Below are 23,662 nucleotides of genomic sequence, written 5' to 3' on the forward strand. Positions count from 1 at the left end.
TGTACTCCATTAAAAACGATTTGATTACCTTGCATCAGAATGATGGAAAGAGAATAGCAAAGGAACTCATCTCAAGCATTGCACCTCATCAGCCAAAGGGTTCAGAACTCATTGGACAGTTGTCCTCAGTGCAGATGGACAAGAACATAAAGCATTTTGTAAAAGCAACACAAGTCTTTTTTAAAACAAAATACTTTCATATTTTTGCAATGGCCAACTCAGTCACCTCCACTGAATGCATTTCTTACTGACCGAACTAGAATTGAATTAAAATAAATCTGAAGGTACAGTATGCTGAATATTGTGCAGTAATTTACGACACTGATGATGAGCTTTGCGGTATCACAGAGTCGCACATTGTAGAGAGCAAAACATTTTATTACTAACACTGGAATAGTTAAATTTGTATATTATTATACAGAAAGTAACTGCTTTACAAAAACAAAATGATACAATATCACATGTATGTACAGTGTAGTAAATATACCATCTCAAATTGTACACAAAGTATTTACAATTGTCACACATACTGCATTAAAAACAAAACTCAGACTAGTACACTACAGACATTAGATTTTGCATAACATCAAATAAAACATGCCACATTTGGAGGTTTTACATTTTACAAACCCATGACTGTTTTAAATTAGTGCAAGTCGACCACTTGTTTAAGAGGTTATGGATAGATAATCCTCAATATTTCCATTCACACCCAAGTCAAACTAATACCTGGAAACAGTGGTGATCTTCTTAAACTGTCGTCAGATAAAGCTTCCTTTTTTGAATCTATGATTAAGTTTGTGGACATAATTTCGACAGAAAGGGGAGTGTAGCTTTAAGAGATGGTAAACCTATAGATAATGGAGTGAATTACATAATGCTTCTGTGGAATCTGACACTAAAATCTGAATACACTTTACAGCCCTAATCGTTAACTATCTTCACAGCCACGCTATACTCACATCTACAAACATCCTGGGTGTTAAAATTCCATCTCCTAACACCTTAATGACGTGATGAAAATCCATGTTTAACTCCAAAGCTATTAAGACCTGTTAATGAGAGCAAAAGCTAAAGCTACTAGCCAGCTGTGCTGAGGTGTGGTGTAAATGTATCCAGCTGTGAGCTACACCCACAACGCTTATCAGGAGCAAGTATGTGCTATTATTGCCATTGGTATAATTCCTTCCTCTATGACATGAGGCTTTGTGTTTAAGGTTAACAAGTAGTAACACCCAGGCGTTCAGATGCAATAAGACAATATATTGACCCAGTTCTTTTCAATCGTATGAACTCTGGTGGCAATTATCCACTATTCTGTAGCAATGTTTAGACTTGGAAGAATAGTTGATTGGTTTGCTTTACTTTACATAATAAAAGCCAATATAGAAGTGGCAGCATGCCTCAGATGGAGGGCAACAAAAAAGTCAGGTTTCTCCTTCGTCCCTTTATGTTATTCTTTAAGGCCAAAATACTATTTTTGTATTATTCTCTTATAAAATCATCCCTTTCCATGGCATTTATGTAGTGATCATGTTTCCACTGAATGAAGTGCTTGGACAGCAGGAAATAACACATCCTGTCAGATATCTGCAATAAAAAAAAATCAAAAACCAGCAGTGAACTGAATCACAAATGTACCAACACAGTGACAAACGCTTTCTACTAACAAAACGAGTGGAGATGCTGCTCAAACAAAAGTAAAATTAGAGTTGTACAACAATACTCAACTCTTGCCATGCATAGATGTTAAGGCAGAAAAGAACCAACCCAGGACGAGCTGTTTGCGCAGGCTGCACAATGCAGCAACCCTGTCAAACACGCTTGCTACTGCAATCACTGCTGGTTTACGTTTGAACCCATTTAACACAAATCCAGCCTTTCTTCTGTTGAGGAGGCCCATCAGTCTAAGTCAGCTGGGTCAGTGGTATGATGACCTGTGTGATGATGTAGAGTTAGTGCTCTGGAATCACTGTGAGAGACAACAAAACCAGATTTGTACTGTTTTGCATAAGGGGATTTTTCCCCATTATTTTACCACATTGTAAAAATGCTGGAAAACCCTCAACAGTATTGGAATAAGATAATACAACAGATAACAGGGCGGTGTTGTTTCTGACTAATGACTGAAACGTAACCACTGTGTGACTTACAGCACTGACATCTGGCACCAAACCTTAAATGAAGACTTCAGTCATTTTCTAAATAAATCATATTTTAACAATCTTCTTACACACACTAACAGCAACAATAAATTGCCTATACTCCATGGATGGAGTACTCAGACACACTGGGCAAAGTTTCAGGGGCCCAAGAGGCAAGGGGGCCCTTGATGAGTCCTGATATTTTTTGTTTGAGAAATGAGCAGAAATACATTAAAAAATGACTAAAGACACAAACAATGATAACTTTAAAATAACACACAAAATGAACAAAGGTCAAACTGACAAGAGGCAAAAATGAAAGATGACAGACACACAGAATAGCTGAAATGACACAAAAATAGCTGGAAAACAATTAAAATAAGTAAAATAGATGAACACTGACTAAAAGAAAAAACAAAGAAACAAATAAGGAAACAACGAACAAAACAACAAAATACAAACAAACAACTGAATCACCAGTATAACCAGGGGTCTGAATTAAGTCATCTGTGGCTCTGTGATATCTGGTGGACATATGGTAATTTACTCAATGTTTTGCAAAATTAAGAAAATTATCAACAAAGCGTTTTAAGAATAACAAATATGTTACCAAACAGTGTGTCTAGCTGATATCTATCTAATTATTTTTGAGCAACAACAGGTTGCAGACTGATAAGACTAAGTAAGTAAAAACATACAGCAAGTTGAGACTATTTATCATTTGCTGTTGTCTTTATGGGCATTGCTGAAAATATGAGTAATTGAGAAAATGACTGAAGTAAGTTACTTCTCAGATCAGATTACGTATGACTGGCTATGATCACACATCAAACTGTGTCATGTATCTGAAAATTTCGGTTTAGTCAAAGTTTGTTCATGAATTTAAGAGTTTGACATCCCTCTGACATGTTTTGTTGGAAACAGGAATAGTACCATGGTGAGTCAGGAGTTGGCTTCATATTGCACTGAGCTGACATAGTGATGTGATCCTGTCCCTGTTTGTATCACAAATAAAATCGGTGGCTGACGAAGGTGTTTGAGAGTTGAGGATTATTGCCTATTATACAATTTTTCTATTCACTGAGTAAACAAATTAAAATTTAATGCTGCTGAAATTACAGTTTATACTAAAATAATAAAAAGAAGGAAAAAGGTAAATAAAAGCAAAAATGCACAAAAAACGAACAACAGAAAGCTTGGAGCTATTTACATGGTTACATTTCCCCTAGTGTTTTCTTCATGTAGATACACTGACGTGTTGGAAAAGAAGATTTTGTAGCACTATCTAGCTGTATAGGATAAATACTTTCAGGCAACAGGGTATATGGATGATTGTATATTTGACGATCATTGGAGGCTGGCCATGATGCAGCTCGTGTGAACATTTGGTGATATGGACACTCGCCTCCATAATTAGTACCTGTTCTTTGTCCTTAGCAAGGTCTGACTTTTACTTTACACATTGTACACATTGAAAACCCCTGACAAAGGCACACCATGGAGAAAACGTCGACATTGAAATTAGCACTAAGGACTAGTTATACATAATCTGTCTATGTAAAATATGTACAGGACAGAGAGAGGGGAGGCCTGGAGTCAAAGTCCTGTCTCTCAGATCCACCCCTCTTCACCACTGCTTTGATTTGGTCCATCTCGCTGACACATGAGTGTTTAGCCAAATGATGTGTGACACATCAAAGCTGAACCAGAATGTTCTGGATCCTCAATGTGGGCACTTTTAGAGCCCATGTCCCATGTCACCCTTCATGTCCAACATTTTTATAGTTTCACATGTGATGCCCCTTAGTGCTGATGAACACTGTCCATCTGTGAAGAGGAGCTTGAATATGGACTCCAGGGGAGAGGAGAATCCGAAGCTGCTCCACCACACGCTGTCTCTCAAGCAGCACAGATAATATTCCTCCTCAATGCAAAACACAAAAACACTTGTTCTCCTGCAAAAGCAACAAGCATGGTGGAGGAGGAAATCTAAAAAAGTGGAGAGCAGCATGAGGCCTGGGAGGCTGAGGGAGGGGCACAGAGGAGGAGGAAGTGACTGAGGGTGGGGTGTGGATGGGGAGGTATTTCCCAGCTGATCAGACAATCTTCTTGATGCTGGGTCTCTTGAAGCTGCCGGCACTACGCTGCTTCTGCACCTGACTGGCTGAACCGTGGCGGGTGCGACCCCCGCTGGACAGAGCAGAGCTGGGGGATAGCTGGACATTCTCCTTGTCTACACCTGGGGGACCACAGGGAGAACACATCAAACACGGCTTGAATGTTTCTAATGACCATGATCAACTTATATTATGTTTCAACCAGCCTCCTTTGTGAGGGACTTGACATCTAAGTCATGTCTCGACTTAGGAAAACCAAGTCAAAGTCTAGTTGTGTCTCAACAGTTTTAGTCAAACAAGTCTCAAGTCCTTAAAACTACCACTTGAGTCTGACTTGAGTCAAGTCATGTAACTTGAATCCCCTACCTGTAGTGGCTCATGGTCTAAGACTGGAATACCAGTTCATTATTTATCAATGACTAGAAATATGGAGAATAGGGATGCATGATACATCGTTTCCACATTGTCGTTATGATAAATAGTAACATAAAATGAGGGAAATTAACATCAACATCAATCATGCTATAACATATAATCATAAAATAAAGTGAAGTATTTCTGATAAAACAGAATTTACTCTGATTTAAGGGTTTTTGGTTACACAAATGCCAGTGAGTGACATACAATCCACCTGTACAGCAGACATTTTTGATCAGTTCATCATATATCAGTTGTATGGAATTAGTTGTATGAAAAATATTGACCAAAAAGAGGTTCTTTTTTTACAGCAGCTTCATGATAAGTCTGTCAGTGTATTAAATTAAAGTGCAAAAAGGTCCAGTCTGTTCCCAGACTGACTGTGAGGGATGTTCACTGTCCTTTGAGCAGCTAGCTCTCCCCATCCTACCTCAGCAGAGAGGCATTCAGAAACCATATCATTCCCATCTCACTTCAATTCATTTTTTTTTCATATTTCTGAAATTAAACGCATGCTGTTAAGACACCTACATTTTTCATATTGCAGAAAAATAAATATCTTAATATCTTTTTTTTTTTCCATTGTTGTGGAGCTATAATGGAGAAAAGGTTAATGCCCCACAATGTAGCAAAGTATTGAACAATATATATCAAATTCTGCTTTGCTTTTGACACAAGTTCCAGTATTTGGCATTAAATTGGATTAGTTCAATACCATCATCAAAACTGCAGCTGCTGCATTAGCTATTAAAGCTCTAAGACTTAGGACCATGTGTGAGTTCCATCACATGCACTTGATGCAAATGAATTCCTGCTGTCACACTCTTAAAGTCACTTCCTCCAAACACTAAGATGTTTGGACTGTTTCTCCTTTACTGAGATCTTATTTTTTAATGGTAGTCATCTGATATCAGCAATTGAAAATCAAGCTCAAATTCTGAGCAGTTTTCTACTTAATCTGGTATGTAATTGATGAAACAGCAGAGGGAGCACTCTAGCATTAGTGGTTGACTTGCTCCTTTCCTCCATTATCAACATACCCTCAAAGAAACTCGACTGAGAAATCTAATATTAAGACTCAAATGCAGGAACTTCCGGATCTTCAGTTTAGATATTGAAAGGCTTCAGAGAGAACAGGGAGCCAGGAAGGAGGAAAACCCAGAGCTTGATTTTTCAGCAGTTTCTGTATAGCCATGCAGAAATTCAGAGTAAGGGTCTTTGTCTGTGTGTGTGTGTGTTTGTGAGAAAGAGACCTGGTGAGTGCTGCGATGTGGCCAGTGAGGTCATTGAGTTGGATAGGTTGAGATTGGCAGTGATGCTGAGCTGGCTCTGGCTGGTGGGGGGGTATGGGGATGTGGGCGTTCTCAGCTGCTCCTCCCCTCGCTCCTCGTCAGCTGCTGGCAGGTAGCTGTCAATCAACGCCTCCAGAAACTTGACAATCAGCTCAGCATAGTCCGGTATCTGGGTTTGCTGCATGGTAAGCGCGCGTGTGTGTGTGTTTGTGTGTGGTGGTGACAGACAAGAGGAAAACTGTTAGTCAAACACTGCTGCTGATCTAATGTTTTCAATTAGTGTAAGCTAAGCCAAGTATTACACCCTAATTGAATCAACATGTTAGTACAGTATAGGAAAACATAACCTCAAACACAATTATTCCTTCAAATTAATATTCTTATATAATTAGCCATGCACAGGAGTTCTAAAATAATTAACTAAAATAATTAAATGCAACTTTAAAGATGACACATTAGGCTCATATTCAGGGGTCATCGAGAAATGTTTTAAGTGCTTAAGGTTCATATATTTTCCTTATAGCGTTATTCAGCAACCCTCGTATTCACTCTCTAAAGTCTTCTGTTCTAGGTCCTGTCTCCCTGCTGCTGCTGTGTGTGTGTCCACTCCCATATATCACTGCACCAATTGGCAGGCTGGTTGCACAAGTGTAGAGTAATTGCATAGTAAGCTGATTTTATACTGCGCGGCAGCCAAGTGTGCCTGAGAGAAAGGGAAAGAAATGACAGGAGGGAAAGCATCATTCATACCTTAGAGAAGGGTCCAGCAAACCTCCAAAGTCCATTAAATCCAAAGCCTGTGAAATATGAGGGGGGGGAGGAGGAGGAGGAAGAAGAGGTGACTTACACACAAAGAGGTGTTAACCATTTCAGTGAACTGCAACAGCTTTTAGAAATTACCTATTTTAGGCAACACACTGTACTGTAACTGTACAACTGGTGAAGTATTAACATGCTTACTTTGTAAATAAGAGGGCTGGTATGGAGGGGGTGACTCCTCGTGATACACTACACTTTGGACAATTCCGTGGACAGGGTTCAGAAGGTTAATGTCCTGGCACATGGACAGGACAGTGTTGATCTTGGAGTCCAGCAGGTTGTAGCTGAGGACAAGACAAACAACTTTGTTACACCAAAGTACTGTATGCGCATGACAAGAGGTTGAGGTTTGTTCTGTGGCTTTGATGAGACTTGTACATAGTTTTTTTATATAACGAGTTTGTTGCTGATGGGCAGTTATATCTATAGTTTCTTATGTCTAAAATGGGAAACATGAAGTAAGGTTATATTTGGTTTGGAAGATCGACAAGTCAGATCTTAGTCATTTACTGTGTCACACCTTTACATCAGACTTAAAGTTTTCACAAAGCAGCATCTTTGTCCAGGAATATTTTGAGTAACTTAGTTCCTCTACCTGCACTTCCACATTTCAAAAACCATGCTAAAATTATAAAAAAATTCTCATTCATAACAATGCCAATTCACAACAATGTCATAACAAACAAACAAACAAAAAAAAAAAAAAACAAGAGCAACCGAAACCAACAGAAAAACACTAAGCAGGTTGATAGGAGCAACAACTATACATAGTAAACACAGCTCCAAAGTTGTTGATGAAACTAATTTTTGTTGTCAGATTGATTCAAGGTTTGGGGGCTACAATGTAGTAGTGGAAGTTGAGTGTGTAGCTGTGGAGGTACGCGGTTTCTTACTATGTTCTGTGGATTTAGGAATTACTTTGAGAAACTTGTTCTTTGGAATTACTTTGTTATCGGCTCAATTGGAACGTGGTCAGTGTTTGTCACACAAGGGGCTCAGGAATGGATCATTTTTGGACCACTGGACAGGAGTAAGATCGCCTCTACACTGGGGATACCTGCAGTTGTTGAGTTTGAGAAACTGAATGAAAGTGGACTTTCATAACACTGTTTCCAGTCGACATATGTTAATTTTACTTTTTTAGAGTAGGGATGCAGTGCCAAAAAGATTAAATGAGTTATGGATATATGAAAGTAAAAAAGTATGACTGTCATGTACAAAACGGTACATGTGCAAAATGTGACTTAACATTGGGGCTAACTGGCTTATTGACATTGAATGGGACTATGGTAGGAGCTTGAGTACTAAAATCATTTGAATCTGCTTAAAATACAGAAAACAATAGAAAGGCTTTTATGTTGCCTACTCACACAACTGGGAAAACCTTTGGAAAGACAACACTAGCTTCAGCCAAGTACTCGTACAGAATCCTTTGGTCAAAGTCATCAGTGGTGTATTTGACCTGGGTAGCCTGTGAAAATCACAGCAACAGTTCATTAACAAACAGTCGGTCACTGAGAGACAATCAACTTGATAACAATCAGTCAGGTTCTTCTGGTTTGAACTGGTGTGTGTCCTCACCAGCACAGTGAGCAACAGGGCCTGGATCTTTGGGTCAGTCAGAACCTCCTCATCCAGTAGAACATTGGACTCTGATACAGACACTTTACGAAGGTGAGAGTTTCTTTGTGTCTCTGTTATTAGAAAATTGATATTTTAGAATACGTATCTCAACTATATTAAAGAAAATCCCAGGATTGTACTCACCCATTTCATAGTCATTCTCTGCTACACGCCTCATCTTAGGTGGGGTGGTCATTCCCGACTCCATGTCTGGTCTCTTTGGTGCTTTGGAATCTGATATTAGATGATCGAAACTCTTCCTGGTGCCTATGTAAGAGGCAAACAGTTAAATTTATCATTTATCTGTGGATGCTGCACTTAAGGTAAGATGCACTATGTAGTGTAATGAGCAGCTACTTCCTACCCAGGAGCTTCTTGGTGTTGGCTTGTGAGGGTTGACCCATGTCCAGGCTCATGGACTTGCGTGTTCGTGGGCTGATCTGCCCCACTGTGGGGTAGTGATGGGCTGAAAGGTAGCGATCTGACACCTGAGGTGATGCCCATGGCTGAGTCTCTCGCAGAGTTCTGTGTGGAAGGTGAACAGACAAAGGTCAGAAAACAGAAGGCAAACACTGTTTACTTAATGCCCACTAAGTGACCTGATGTCTGTTGAATACAAAAAGAGATGGAAGTTGGATTCTAGTGAAAATAGAAGCCTTCATCTTAACCACATCTTAACTCATCTTCCAACTACATTGTATTTTCTGTTATTATGAAAGTGAGGAAGTATGACTAAGTTTTTAGTTTTTCTATTGAAGTTTGTGGTTGTCATACAAAATGGAGAAGAAGAAAGACTTAGTAAAGATGAAGAGTGTGAAATAATGTCTTGCATAAGTCACATGAACCACTGAATTTTGCAATAACCAAAGAGAGATCTTCTAACTATGATAATATGAAAGTGAGCAGAGAACAATTTGGTTAGATAAAAGCTTGTTAAAGAAAGATCCCGTCACATATATTAATAGTTTTAGTAGCAGCTATAAAAGCCACACTTGAGCTGCAAATACAACTAAATGTAGCACTAGGTCCTAACCAAAACAGAAACGTTTGCATGGGAGAACATACATGAAGATTTTTGCTGTTTAAATGGTTTATTTACCGATGAATGCTGTGCCAACTAGTGATGGTTACCAAAACCCTTTATTAAATGAGCTTTGGGGCTAAATTATGGAGAATAATAGGCTTTGACATTACTGGTTCTGATACTGGTACTAAAAATATTAACAACATAGATTTGTTATTTATTATTGCTACTTAACGGTTGTCTTACACATTTTATCTCAGCAACTCTATTTCTGTCTGTGATGCATTTTTGCAATTTCTACAATTTCCACTCTTGACTAGCATCACTGTGGGCAACGTTCATTGTTACAAGTGGAAAAACATGAGCAATCTGTCAAACCTGTGAAATGTGAACTTTCAGAAATTCAGTTTCAGAGTGGGTGCTTAGTTAGTGATTTGGAAGCTGCAGCCAATTTACCAAACAGCAAAAATTCATCAAATGTAAAAATCCATGATATTCTTTTTTGAAACAATGATGTAAAGTGGTGTTACAAGCAAAATATAAATACGCTAACTCCACATCAGTTAAAGTTGATGCTTCTAAGTTGGAATAAAATCTGTGGCACTATGCAGAGTGCTCTGATCTGAGATCAGATTATAATGTTGATTTTATAAAACACAACCATATAAAGGTTTTGCCATTTTTTTAAGTTCTAGCTACAATGAATTAACCCACTCGTCCTCCAGCTCGGTTCATTTAATTCAGTTTAAGTGAGCTGACAAATTTTAGACCTTACTGCTTTTTATGAAAAGTCTTAATATTTTTATAAATTGATTTTGTGTAAAAACAATTTGATGGTTGACAGGATCACCTGCAGCTAGGATCAGTGATGTGACTGGAGTAGTCCATAGGGACTGGATCCATGGATAGGTCAGAAATCAGTAGTGACTTCCTGTGTTTGAGGCTGCAGCGACTTCGGACCTCCTCGGATACAGTGAGCAACGCTGTGTTAGACAACAAGGAGATGGGAATGACTAAACCAACCAAACCACCGCAACCAACAAAAACTAACTGCTTAAACATGACGACATACATACAATCTCAAAGTCAGTGTGTTACGTACCAGCCAAATAGGCCACACTCTGGGTGTTGACTTCAAACTTGTCACATTTCAAATGTTTGCTAATAAGAGCCAAAAGTGTATGCAGGATTCTCACTGTCCTTGCTACCGTGGTAGGTGATGGGTGTCTGTAGCCTATAAACACAAGTTAGAATCTTTAGACATGAAAAGACTTTTTTTCTCCACGAGACTAATCTGAGCAGGTACAATCAAAGACCAACCAACACACTGTTGAGAATTGCCTGACAGTTGCTTATCTCTACCAACAGCTACTTTACCTTTTAGTAAGTGGCCAACCAGTGCAAAGTTGAAGTTGGCACTGAAGTTGAGGCCTACAAAGTGATCCATTTGCTTACAGTGCCACTCTAAAGGACGTCTTATCTCCATAAACACTTCTTCTGGACTCTGGGGCAAAACAGGAGGAGAAGAGGTGGATGAGGAAGTTGCACTGTACTGTAAAAACGTTCAGTATCAGAGGCCGCACTAAAATAGACCTTTTCTATGTGATCTTCTTCATGTACTTGACAATGAGTCAGATGTTAGTCTAAATAAAATTATATTGTGTACAGGGGTATTTGGTACATCAGCTACTCCACACTTGAATGTCAAACACACAGGTCATTTTAACTCAGTCACACAGGTAACTAAATTAAATCAGATCAAAGTTTATTTATATAGCACTTTTAAAACAGGTTGACCAAAGTGCTTTACAGTAAAAAATAATAAAAGATTTAAAAAGTATAAAATGCGAAAATCTAATTAAACACCATAATCTACAGAACCACAGATAAATGCTTAACAAACATTTGCCTTTGGTAAGTACCAAAGGGAAACAGAGAAAGCACGGTCAGCCCATCTCTTGTATCTGGTGCAAGGGACTGCCAGATACAAGAAAACATGACTGCCTATATGGCAATCATTTTTAAAATGTCTTTGCTAAAGCATCAAAGAAGTTGTTATACTTATTGGAACATATACTGTGAGTTTGTCTGTGTGTGTTACCTTGTCGTTGAAGACACGCATTGAGTCCAGAGTGTGTAGGTTCTGCTCTAGCAGGGCAGTTCCAGCGGAGTACAGATTTACTTCATCCAGCTGCAGCACAGCTACTGCCACCCAGAACAGAGCTTTGTGCATGGGGGAATCCTGAAAACACACACCGTGGTCTGGCTGTGACTGTTCCTTCTTCCCTCCCATTCTTCCAACATGAAGAATGAGAGGGAAGAGACAACAAATAGAGAAAAATTGCTATATACAGAATATGGTCCTGGTTAACTACCTTCGATTTTCACATGTCAGGATTATGCAACAAAACAGCCATAGAAAAATAAAGCACAACTTTGATCACTTCCTAAATGAACTGTATTATCAACAATGTAATGCCTCTACTCCTATTTACTGTCAATCTGCAACCTGGATTAGCTTTTTTTATCTGTCCCATAGCCCTTGGCTTATGTCCAAACTCTATTAAAAACACATCAGCCAAATGTTTTCATTTCAGGTGTTCCATTTCAAAACACAGGGTTTAGATGTTTTTTAATAAGTTGTCTTGATTCTCTGAATCACCATAAGTTTGGACAGGGTTTCTGAAGTAAGCAAGATTTAACTGCAGATGCGTAACATCACTGGTGGAATTATGGTGATTTGGAGCATTAAGGACACATTTTTTTTTACTATCCTTTGACTTCTTACTAACAGCTGCAGGTTAAAAAAAAATCTAGAATCTAATAATACATAAGGTTCACTTTAGAAAACAACAGCAGTGAAAAGAAAAAAAACTACTGCAGCAAGAGGCATTTCCTAATGGAACAGAAGTATACCTTGCTCAGTAGAGGCTGCAGCTTGGTCAGAGCAATGACGGTGGCCTCTATTAACACTTGGCTGTTGTAATTGTCTGGTCCCTTCAAACAGCTCTCCAGACCCTGACATTGGTATTAAGACAGAAGAGATTGAAGTAACAGGAGCAAGAGGGAAGGCAAAGGGGAAAAAGGAGCATATAAATACATTATATAAAAATGTATTCTATGTGCTAACAGAAGGAAATACTCAACAATCAAGAGAAGGTTGAAACTGCATGGTATGGCATCTGATATGCACTACTGATATGGCATTGTTTTGCCAAACAGTATCAAAGTTAGCAGTAAGAGATCTACAGTAATAACCACAGATGTCTGAAGCAATCCTAAAGAAGCTTGAATCAACAATACACTTTGTTGGTGAATGTTCACCGTACTGGGAACTGAAACACTTGTCAGGTTCGTGGTTCAGAGCTAACGTCTGCAAAGGTTTTGCAGGTAAATGTGTGCTCTCACCCGGTCTATGCTGAGCAGGGGGCTGGCTTTGCTGAGGATTCGGATGATCTGCTTGATCTGGCCATGGCTCACTCTCTTACTGATGCAGCCAAACACCACCAACGCTCTGGGCTGGAGAGATGGGTTGTACTGGAATGCAAACCTAAAGTCCAAATACACACACACACACACCCAAACGTGATCTACTCTGCACAAGTGTGTTCTTAACACAGATGCATAACAATTGGATAGAGGGGATTCATACTTCTGTGCGAGCTCTGTCCACTGGTCCAACCATTTGCAGGCTGGGATGTCCCTCATACAAGCCTGAGGAAAGACAACAGAGAATAAATCATCTGCGATTTTTTATTTTCAAATTTTTGACAGGACTAAAACAAATAATTCAAACATATCAGCAATAGACAACACGTTAACCACGTGGAACATACCAAGTTGAAGGTAAATGTCCTTTTTTCCCCACTTTTGCTTTTATTACATCAGTATGAATAAACTTCTAAATTTATTTGTCTGCCTTCATCTATTAAGTATGCCCGCAAATATATCCACTTCTGCTAAATTATTGTTTCATAAAGCCTAAATAAAGAGACATTACAGAATTAAAATTCATCATGAGATAACAAAATGATTATATCCATACAGTTTTTTTTTTTTTGCTTCATCAAAACATTGTACAGCAGTCTGAGGGAAGCCAATAACCCCGCATGCCCAAGATCTCCCAGTGGAATTATGGTAGTTTAGAGCCACTAGGGCAGCATCTGTTTAAAACTTCTCCACCAAGTGGTTAGTAAAAAAAAAAAAAACAGTTTAGTAATACCATCTTAAAATGTAAAACCTATCATAATCAAAAATACGTTTAACATTCATAACATTTAAAGATGTTTAAAAAAACTAAAGATCTTTATAACATTTCCTGTAAAGTTTATAGGCTTTTGCCACATAGAGTATGGCAATAAATAAGCTGGGAAGACAGATGTTAAAACACTGATGACTAGTGTGTCTGGCATTCTTGCTGACCTCCATGATCTCCAGTAAGGCCTCAGTTACAGTTTCCAGGGAAGACAGGGCAAAGGTCTCCCTCTCGTAGGAGCCTGGTGAGAAGGAGCGGTCTCTATAGCTGGAGCGGAAGGCAATGACGGCGGCTGACTTGACTTTGCTGATGCCAAACAGCAGGTAGAACTTGGGCAGGGAGAACTCAGTCAGGCTCAGCCTCAGGATTTGCTTTGTCTCCTCTGGAAACATTCAATAAAATAACAAACATTTATTATTGTAGAACACTACTTACTTTTTTGGTGTACTACCACAGATATGTGTGCGCTCCCTACTGCTATTGCTATACAATTGTGACCCCCCCCCCCCATCTCTGGTGGTTTTTATTTGGCTTTTTTGACACAAATCCACAAATAAGAGACTTTCCTCTACAAAGTATTCTAAATTAATCAAAAATATAGAACTGAAAATATTTTATTGCATGAACCCCATTTAAAATAAACCCTCAGATGAAGGAGGCAGGAGATGTTTTTTAAATCATTCACTGTATACACCATAGGTCACAACATTAGGCACACCTGTACAATCTAATACAATCCAATACAACAGCTCTGCAACTTTTGCAAGATTATTATTTCTCAGCTTGGTGTATACAGGATTGTTTTTTCCATAGACTGCAAGGTTACTAAAAATGACAAAAGGCTAAATCATGCTACACACAATCCTCACCACTGAAGTTGAGCTGTGAGCAGGTACAGAGGGAGTGGATGATGTTGATAACCAAACCGTGTGTGGAGGCCCTTAGGGACAGTGGCCCGGTAGCTACCAACAGGGTCACCACATGGAACAGGTAGGGCAGGTGGGCTGCAACATCCAGGGAGTTGTTGAAGGACAGCATGAGCATGTAGCGTGCCAAAATGGCGATGTCATCCCACATCAGATGCTGCTCGAGTGTAGGCGTTGGTGATAAACATGTTTTGTCTATGATCTTGCACATTCGCCCAATAACCTGCATTAAACCAACATGAAAAACCCACAAACAAAAGATAAACAAATTAAAAATGATTGTGGCCTATTTGAAGTGTTTTATTTTACACCCGTCTTCTTCTTAGTGAGCCATCATTACAATATTGATACAGTATAATTGCATAATTAAATAACATCAATGAATATAATCAATGTAGCACTGTCTTTAAGTGGGATATTTCTGCCTTTAGCTGTTAAAGGCTCCATTTCGTTTACCAGCTGAGTTTCTAACGGAATGTGTCTGCTGTTTGCTGCTAACCACAGTATCTTTATAAATTTTAATTCTATAAAATCTTAGAATTAGTTTAGACAGGTTTCCAAGCAATCTCAAAAGCTTTCTTTGCATGTTTTTGGGAGGTAAAAACTTTCTCACACGCCATGAAAACTAACAAGGGCATCAATGTGAAAATGTGTTTTTGTGGCTGAAACTGCATAAATTGCAAAATTAATCACCACAAAATGTGAACTTTTCCAAGTTAGCAAGGGCTGTGGATTTTACAAAGGCGTAAATGGATTCATACTGGGAAAGTAAGAAGAATGTTCACAATTTGTGTTTGATGCTGTTTAATACACCTGGCTGGAAAGATGGAAAATGTAGCCTATTCTATTAATACTTTTGCTAAGGGGAAAAAAAAATAAAAAATTTGTGTACAGTGTCTGTGTCAGATCATGAAATAAAATACAGATTAAATACTGTCTAAAGTAAAGTGCCCATTTACACTGCGGTCATTTCTAATGAGTTTCTGAATTAATGTAGCAAAAGTGACATGTATATGAACTCTGGTGTATTTTACAAGAAGATGATTATTATGATATATGCAGATGTTACACATATAAACAATAGACTAAGGCAGCAGAGCTCTGAACATGTGCATAGCAAAGAGCATGAAGTTATGCTTCTGTGTTTCTAAGTTTAAATCGTGCTGTCAGTTGACAGAAAGGCCATTTCTAACTGTCAAGCTAAATATGTGTATAGGCTTGTTTGTAATCTGCGTTTAACCCCCTTGATGCACATGCATAGCAGAGAGACCTGTTTATAAAGCTTTGTCACTATCAGCCACTCTTTACATCACATACAATAATGATAATTTTTGATTTAAAGATAATTAGTGTATTTTAACTTTCCACACAACTGCAAATTCAGCATCCAAATGTTGTATAGAGGTAATATCAAATAAAACAAACTTGTTTTAAGTTTTATTGATAGTGTATTATGCTCTGATTCACATTTTGTGCCAAATCCTGTACAACAGTTCAGTGACTTACTGTCAAATATGACTCTAATGAAGTAATCCACTGTGACCTGTGAACACTGTGCATGTCTTAGATATGGAGCTGATACTTGGCCATGGTTATAATCAGTTAGAAAATAGCAATTATTCAACTCTTGGTTAACAAAGAGTTCAAGAACAGCAGACAAGGCTCCATTGTTCTCAGTAGGCTGTCCTGCTATGACATCAGAGAGCAACCCTGTGGATAACACCAGCACAAACACTCGGGTATTCACCAACAGATATGTACACTTGTCAATCTGATCGTTCTTAAATTCTGTACAACAATTTGGTAAAATTAAATGAAATCACTGATAGGAGCAGGACTTCCTCTTTAACACAGATTCGCTTTTCTTAGTCAACAGTCTTCACAATGGCCACTATTCAGTGCTGATGTCTGCCATAATAGGAGCCAGGGCCTGGCTTTTCTTTTGTGTCTTCTAGTGTATGTTGTGTTTGTTTATCTCACTAGCAGGCAGAATTAGGATCCAGAGTGCACAGATGATGGATAGTGAGTGGATGAGTTTGCCTCTCTGGGTGCTCTAAGTCAGGAGAGATTTACAGCTTCCTTTCTTCCAATACAAGTAAGTCCAAAACATATTTAATGCAGTGTTCAAAAGTTTGTGTCAACTTTGTGTAGCAATTAATGCGTTAACAAAAATGTCATGCATTTATTAGGTTATCTTGTCATTAGATAGAATTAAAAAATGTGGTATTAGTGTATTGCATCACTTTTGTAATGCCCACTTGAACAATATATTATTCATTTATTAGATTTTAGCTTAGATTTCAAGGTGATATTTCCTTTAATGCCTTTCAAAATACTGTGGCTTGGGTATCTGAGAATAGAGTTATTTGTACGCAGCCTTGCAAAACTGAAGTGCAATGGAGAATTCAAATAGATGGGAAACTAAACCGCTGCAACAGGATCTAAAAAAATGTACTCATTTTTACATGACATATTATTTTAATTTGTAAATGAAACAATGTATTGCATTGCAAAGTCAAAATAGAAGCAAATGAGAGTGGCACAGCAGAGACAGGCTGACTCATAACATGTTCACAAGCATTTCTGTATTTTTGTCTAAATTGGGATATCATGTGGTTGTGGATGCTGTTGCTGTACTTCCTCAGAAACTTCTCTCCTGGAGAGTGAAACTGCTTGTAGTGCAACACAGTCCTGCACTATGTTGCATTATGTCAGCAAATAAATAGTTAAAGTCTGGCTAAAGTAGCAGTACAGACAGATTAAATTCACTTGCTGTTAATATAGATTGAACTTATAACTGTATTTATTGAAGCAGAAAAGCTAAATCCCAGTGAGAATAAGTTATCCTCTATACCCAATAGCTAGTTCTGGTTTGAACTCACTAGACCACTCGAAAACGTTAATTTACTTCTTTTTAACACATTCTGAGGTGGACTTACAGTACTCTCATGCTAGTTGGCTACAGTCTTTGCAGTATGTTCAAATGTACTTGAGAGCGATGTAAAGTGTTCCAAGAGATGGCTTTCATCACCACTAGTTCTTTGACTGCTTGGTGTGTCTCTGCCCTAAAATGTTTGAGGCTCATCTAGGTGTGTTGTGGCAGAATTCAGGCAAACTTTGATGTTGGTCTGGTTTGGCAGTGGTTTTCTCCACACCACTATCACCATGGTTGCCATTTCTATCTTGAGCCTCTTAGATAGTGGACTCATGAAAACTATGGAAGGCTACATTTCTTTGGATGGCTTCCTTGGATCTTGGAAGGTTGGCCACTTCTGGGAAGGTTTACTATACCAAGTTTTCTTTATTTGTATATAATGTCTATCACTGTAGACTTGCGGATTCTCAGAGCCTCAGAAACAGCTTTGTGACACTTTTCAGGCTAATTAAATTCAGTTTAGTAATTTTTGGGATATAGTAAGTCAGAGGGCAAATAGTTTTTCCCGTAGGGCTAGTTGGTGGGAACCTTTGTGCTTCGATAAATAAAATGTGTAGACTACACAAGTAATAATAGAAGTAGTAATAGTACGACCTAAAAACCTAAAGGTTTAGGGTAACATACTTCATGCTGTGCAGATATTAATTCTGCATTATGCTCACCTTGCTGGAGACCAGTTTGACATTGCCTGAAGCCAGAGCCACTGCAGTATCAGCCATGACCTCTGCTTTGATGGAGCCCAGGCCTCCTGTCGCACTGGTCTTAATGAAGCTGTCCAATACCACATCTAACAGATCTGTTATCTGATGACACAGTGAAAAGGTTAAAGGTCAAATCTACAAAACACTTTCACCGCTCAAACTGTTAATGTGGTTAAACTGACCTGGCCCAGGCTGCCCCAGATTTTAGCCTGAATAGATGGATACATCTGCTTTTCATTGATAGTCATGGTGATAAGTTTGTCCAAAATAGCAGTGACACGCTGGCGCTTGGCGTCATCGTTGTGCTTACAGAAACGAACCAAGTTTAGCAGCCAGGGCGTCATGTACTCCAGGCAAAGATGCTTCAGCTCAATGCCTGCAACAGATCAAAAGCGAGACTTATCAACACGGTTCCTGGTTTACTTTCAGCTTCCGTTTACTTCACGAAAGCTGAAAGCTATTGATGAAAGCTATTAGAAAGATATGAGGAGCTCACAGTAGTTCACATTACTAAACTTTCTTTTTACAGTTAACAATAAGACTAATATTTCAGCATAAAAGCGGGTAAACACTGACTTTCCACATAAACATCAGTTTACATCCGTTTTTTTTCACAGGCTTGCCGCCTGTGAAAACATTGCATAATGTTCTGAATTCTGACACTGTGTGTGTGTGTATATATATATACACACACACACTCTCTCTCTATATATATATCTCACACATATCTCTCTCTCTCTATATATATATATCTCTCTCTCTCTCTATATATATATATATATCTCTCTCTCTATATATATCTCTCTCTCTCATATCTCTCTCTAGAGAGAGAGAGAGAGAGAGAGAGAGAGAGAGAGAGAGAGAGAGGAAGTGTGTAACTTCCATGACCATTAGACTCAAATGCAGAATATCTACATTCATGACATGGTGAGACTTTTTTCGTACTCACAATTAGCGTTGTTTCTTTCGCATTCCCTTAATACTTAATGTCAAAATCTATCATGTAGTGTTATGCAGCCCTTGTCAATACCCGAGAAAGTATATCTCCAGTACCTATGGGTGCTACTATATTACTTTTGTACCTAATACCACACAACTGCCCACTGTATTTGTGAGATCAAATGTGTGTCTGCCAGCAACTATGTTGAGTGGACTCACTGGACTTGCTGAAGCCTGAGATGCACTCTTCCAGAAATTCTAGTGTCAGATGAGGCTCGTTAGCTGCCAGAGTCTTGCTGATGGAGACTATAAAGAGGGTGTTGTTTGCTGGGATGCACAGTCCTGATGTCTCCAGCAGTTGGCCCTCTATCTTTAGGTTGAAGGTGCAGGTCAAAGCACACAACAAATTGTAAGCTGCAGACCTGAATGAAGGAAATACCAATCAAAGGTTTAAGTTTTGGTAAAAGTAAGGCAAAAAGTGCTCAGGTTTTACATTTCTGTAGTTGTTTTCTTCAAACCACAATAGATTTGTCAAAAAAAATTAAACTCAGATTTAATTCAATACTTTTAAACCCTGAACCTTCACGAACAACAAGCTATAACTCAGGATCCACAGGCATAATGTTCAAGTATGAACATTTGGTCAGGTATCTATATTGCTAAAACTACAAAAATAAAAGGGGTCATTTGAAAAGCTGGTACATATAAATTCTTACACAGAACAAAGGATGCAGATAACAGCCACAACCAACTGCCTTCTTCCCACATTTTCCTTTTAGTCAGTATGGATGTTTTCTTATATAAAGGCAACTTCCTCTTCCTTAGAGGAGTCCACCCTTAAAATTACACCTTCTTAATTAAAGCTGTAAAGATTACAGTTTGGCATAACTTAACCTGCAGGACTGACCTGAGGCTCGGGTCAGAACTGCCCAGGTTGAGCAGAGCGATGTTGAGCAAAGTTCCAGGAACATCTTTTGGTCGGATCTTGGTGTGCTGTGGAATGGAGTCGGGCTGTGACAACTCCCAGCGTGTTCGGATATGGATGATTGACTGGACGATGGCGTCACACTCTTGGTGCATAAATGTAAGCGGTGTGCCCTGGTTGGCCATGGTGAGGGTGAACTGGCTTTCATCCACCAGGCAAATCTCCTCAATCTCTGAGGCATAATAGACATCATTGAGGAAGACAGGTTGGCCAAGCACACGGGTCCGCTCGGCTGAGGTTACTTGAACTGCTGTTGAGCCCACCTGGGCCATAAAAAAACAAAACACAAATTGCTTTAAGAAATTCAAGTCTTGAACAAGCTAATGATTTTGCTATACGTACTGATCTCTAAACTAATCCAATCAATTAGCATCTATTAGTATAATTTCCAAGGCAGTACTCTTACCTTTATTGAGACCTTGGTGTCTTTGTGGGCCAGCTTGAGGGCATTGTGAAACACTTTAAGATCCTCCTCCAAGGTAAGTGTGGCTGCAGGCAGCTTCTGTTGGTCTGGTTCAATGTGTTCGGCCAGCTTAGCAGGAGAGTCAATGAACTGGAGGCGCTTGCTACCCTTAAGTCCAGTCAACAGCCGCTCATGGTACTTAGTGTACTCCCTAACCCAGGTGTTGCAGTTATAGACATACACAGCTGCAACATTCTCATAGGCAAAGCCAGGAAAGACCACAAACCACTTGGATAGGAAGTCAGTCTTGAAACGATTACTGGGTCCCACATGTGTTAAATCTACTACAATTTCGTAGGGCTTGGCATAGTAGGGTTTAAGAGTGAGAAGGACATGGTAGATGAGTAAATCACCATTGATCTGACCTGTTTTGAACCTAAAGAAAATGAAGAAGAAAAAACACAATTAAAAAAATTACAATAAAAAATAATTACAATAAATTAAAATATTTTTTTTATATTTTTAATTCTGGCTGGGCTAGGTTTGGGGTTTGTATACATGAGCTTCCTCATTATTGTATAATATAATTATTGTATAATACGCAACACAAATGAAAAGATGTTGGTTGGTTTCAAAGCAAGTACATCTCTATTTTTGTCTCTTGTTTCTTGTAAGAGTTCTTCAGCCAGGGGTCCTGAAATAAACAGACTACAAAAAGACCCTGTGACAGGGTCAGGAAGTAAATTCACTACATCTCAAGATTATCAGAAGCAGGTGTCTCATTCCATCCCTCTGCCAACGCTACTACCATAAGTAAGTACTGGCATAATCAGGTTATACTAATTCTTCATGAATGGCATTAAAAGTGAACCCTGTTCCTAGTCAATATCATAGTATCAAAAATCTGAGGTATAATAATTATGAAACAAACTTCATGTACAATTCTTTGCAATTTTTTTTTACATTTATTAAAAATCCTTATGAGTATGCAGCAAAAGATGTTGAAAGGCTAAAGTTGTATTTATTCTTTGCTAAACTTAATTTCAGAGCACAATGAAAGGCACCAGGACTAGTCTTTGGCTGTTTCTCCTGCTCAACAAGCTGCTTCTCTGTCCTATTAACGCAGACCAAGGCCTGTCAACGATGCAGACGCATTCGTACACAACAAAAGGTGGCAGCTCGGTCCCTGCAACAGAGCCCAGTCTTACTGCCACTAATTATACTAGCTTTCATTATGCAGGCACCAATGGCACTGAAGGAAACTGCTTGATTGATACTGAGATGGGTTTGATTGCTATAGGTTCAGCAGGCGCGCTGATTGTCTGCCTGCTGGTTGCCACTGTGGTGCTGGCATGCCAGATCTGCCACATTCAGCGGCGGATTTATGCTCCCCGAACCTCCCGCTCAAACATGGACTTGGTGAGCAGTCCTGGCTACTGGGACACTGACCCGCTAGAGGCTGGAGGACTGATTGGGCCTTGCGATGCCAGTGTCGTGCTTGAAGAGGTAAAAGCAGAGAGCAATATGGACGGACAGGCTGAAACACAAGAGACAAAGGAGGAGGCTGGGGCAAAACCTTGGGAAGGGGCAACAGCAATGGTTTTTGACCCAGAAGATAAGGCCATTCAGCTGCAGAGCTCCAGCTCCAGGGACTCTTGTCTTGAGATTCCCAGGGATCTAGAGGACATGCCTCTTGTTGTGTGAGGAGGTAACCCCACCATGGTGCACTCCATCCACAGGCACTTCACCAAAGGCAACTTAAACAGTTCAGCGCATGTGCATATGATTGGCAATGGCCCAGACACTTGTCAGATACAATTTTTAATGAAATCCTAATTTCACCAAGAAGACAAAGTTCACTATAGAAGTCAAATTTAATAATATATAGCATAAAACCGACAACAATTCTGTTTTTAATCATGAACCATCTGGTCAAATACTAAGCAAGTGAGTTTGCAAAGCTGAAATTGCATCCAAAGGCATATATTCAGCGCCAGAGTCCTTTTGGTTGTCCAGTCCTAATAACGTGTACACATTTTGATGTAATGCCACCAGTGTGATTTGTTCTAAATGTACAATTTAGAATAAAAAAAGAATAATTAAAAAAAAAAAAAAACACATACAAAGGAGAAAAGTGTTTTTTGACAACAATAATGTTAACTATTGATCACAACTTTGGTGAAGTTTAACAAAATGTAAAGGGTGTTCTACCTTAAACCATTACAGAAAAAGCATTTTTAAAAGAATGAAGTCTACATGTCTCATGAGAATTAGTTGAGTATATAACTTTTAAATCCCTAACACCTATAGGCTTAATAATTTGCTTAGCACTTAATTCAGCGCTTACTTCAAGACTGCTTGATCTGTCTCAGATCTCTTGTTTTACATACTACATAACATACAATAATTTCAGAAACAAACTAAATATGGTATATGTTACAGAAGGGAAAGTATCTGCTGCCAAATCCATGTTAGAGTGCAAAAAAGTCGTGTACAATGTTTGTAAGTAGTTTTTGAGCTAATACAGTTGATGTCTGTTGAGCTTCTGTTAGTTTAGGAGTCTATGACTTCTTATCTGTACTGGATACTTTTTAAAGCAAATTTTGTAACCTAACCTACCTACCTAAGCCTATTAAAATTTAAGGTTTTAAATAAATTGATTTTTGCAATTTTTCATCATCTCATGTTTTGTATAATTGTATAAGTTCTGCTTGACATTCTCTATTTCTGCTTGATGTATCTGACCATCTCGTGAAGTTTAAACTCTGGTCCGGTGCATACTACTAACATAATTCATAATATTTATATTATGATCTTACCAAAAACCATTAGCTAAATGATGCATACAGAAGTACTGCATGTACTTAATATACATGTGGTAAGTTAGTTGTGGTAAGCAGAAATAAAATAAAAAAATAATGTGTTCTTATTACTTTTTGCGAAAAGTGTTACTCAGTGTGCAAGTCTAAAAGTGATACTGTCAAAAAAACAAGTAGAGTGAAAGAACACCAAAATATAAGTGCTGGCCATGGCATCACTCTGCAAAAACTTTACACAGATGAAAATATATCACGTTTATATT

The 23,662-nt window shown here is 38.7% G+C and overlaps 1 protein-coding gene and 1 long non-coding RNA gene across 8 annotated transcripts in view; one reads left to right on the plus strand and one right to left on the minus strand.

Moving 5' to 3' along the window:
* Window positions 1-357: 357 nt before the first annotated feature.
* Window positions 358-23,662, minus strand: part of LOC137128400 (neurofibromin) — a 76,705-nt gene continuing 53,400 nt past the window's right edge. For 4 of the 7 annotated variants that reach the window (XM_067506317.1, XM_067506316.1, XM_067506320.1 and 1 more), the window contains 22 exons: window positions 20,584-21,016; window positions 20,100-20,440; window positions 19,412-19,614; window positions 18,436-18,629; window positions 18,215-18,355; window positions 14,561-14,840; window positions 13,859-14,073; window positions 13,089-13,150; window positions 12,845-12,986; window positions 12,353-12,454; window positions 11,538-11,678; window positions 10,814-10,940; window positions 10,539-10,670; window positions 10,287-10,419; window positions 8,777-8,937; window positions 8,557-8,679; window positions 8,371-8,483; window positions 8,160-8,260; window positions 6,931-7,073; window positions 6,721-6,812; window positions 5,932-6,148; window positions 358-4,383 (listed from right to left, as the gene is read on the minus strand). In XM_067506317.1, coding sequence (XP_067362418.1) covers window positions 4,241-4,383; window positions 5,932-6,148; window positions 6,721-6,812; window positions 6,931-7,073; window positions 8,160-8,260; window positions 8,371-8,483; window positions 8,557-8,679; window positions 8,777-8,937; window positions 10,287-10,419; window positions 10,539-10,670; window positions 10,814-10,940; window positions 11,538-11,678; window positions 12,353-12,454; window positions 12,845-12,986; window positions 13,089-13,150; window positions 13,859-14,073; window positions 14,561-14,840; window positions 18,215-18,355; window positions 18,436-18,629; window positions 19,412-19,614; window positions 20,100-20,440; window positions 20,584-21,016 — 3,739 coding nt within the window. In that variant the 3' untranslated portion in view covers window positions 358-4,240. The remainder of the gene's footprint in view (window positions 4,384-5,931; window positions 6,149-6,720; window positions 6,813-6,930; window positions 7,074-8,159; window positions 8,261-8,370; window positions 8,484-8,556; window positions 8,680-8,776; window positions 8,938-10,286; window positions 10,420-10,538; window positions 10,671-10,813; window positions 10,941-11,537; window positions 11,679-12,352; window positions 12,455-12,844; window positions 12,987-13,088; window positions 13,151-13,858; window positions 14,074-14,560; window positions 14,841-18,214; window positions 18,356-18,435; window positions 18,630-19,411; window positions 19,615-20,099; window positions 20,441-20,583; window positions 21,017-23,662) is intronic. The other 3 variants (XM_067506319.1, XM_067506318.1, XM_067506323.1) reach the window with 1 other exon arrangement.
* Window positions 16,354-23,254, plus strand: LOC137128403 (uncharacterized). The gene is made up of 3 exons (XR_010914559.1): window positions 16,354-16,712; window positions 21,256-21,393; window positions 21,628-23,254. It is a non-coding gene; the product is annotated as an uncharacterized lncRNA (long non-coding RNA).

This window comes from Channa argus, chromosome 6 (genome assembly GCF_033026475.1).
Source record: "Channa argus isolate prfri chromosome 6, Channa argus male v1.0, whole genome shotgun sequence".
Taxonomy (NCBI): domain Eukaryota; kingdom Metazoa; phylum Chordata; class Actinopteri; order Anabantiformes; family Channidae; genus Channa; species Channa argus.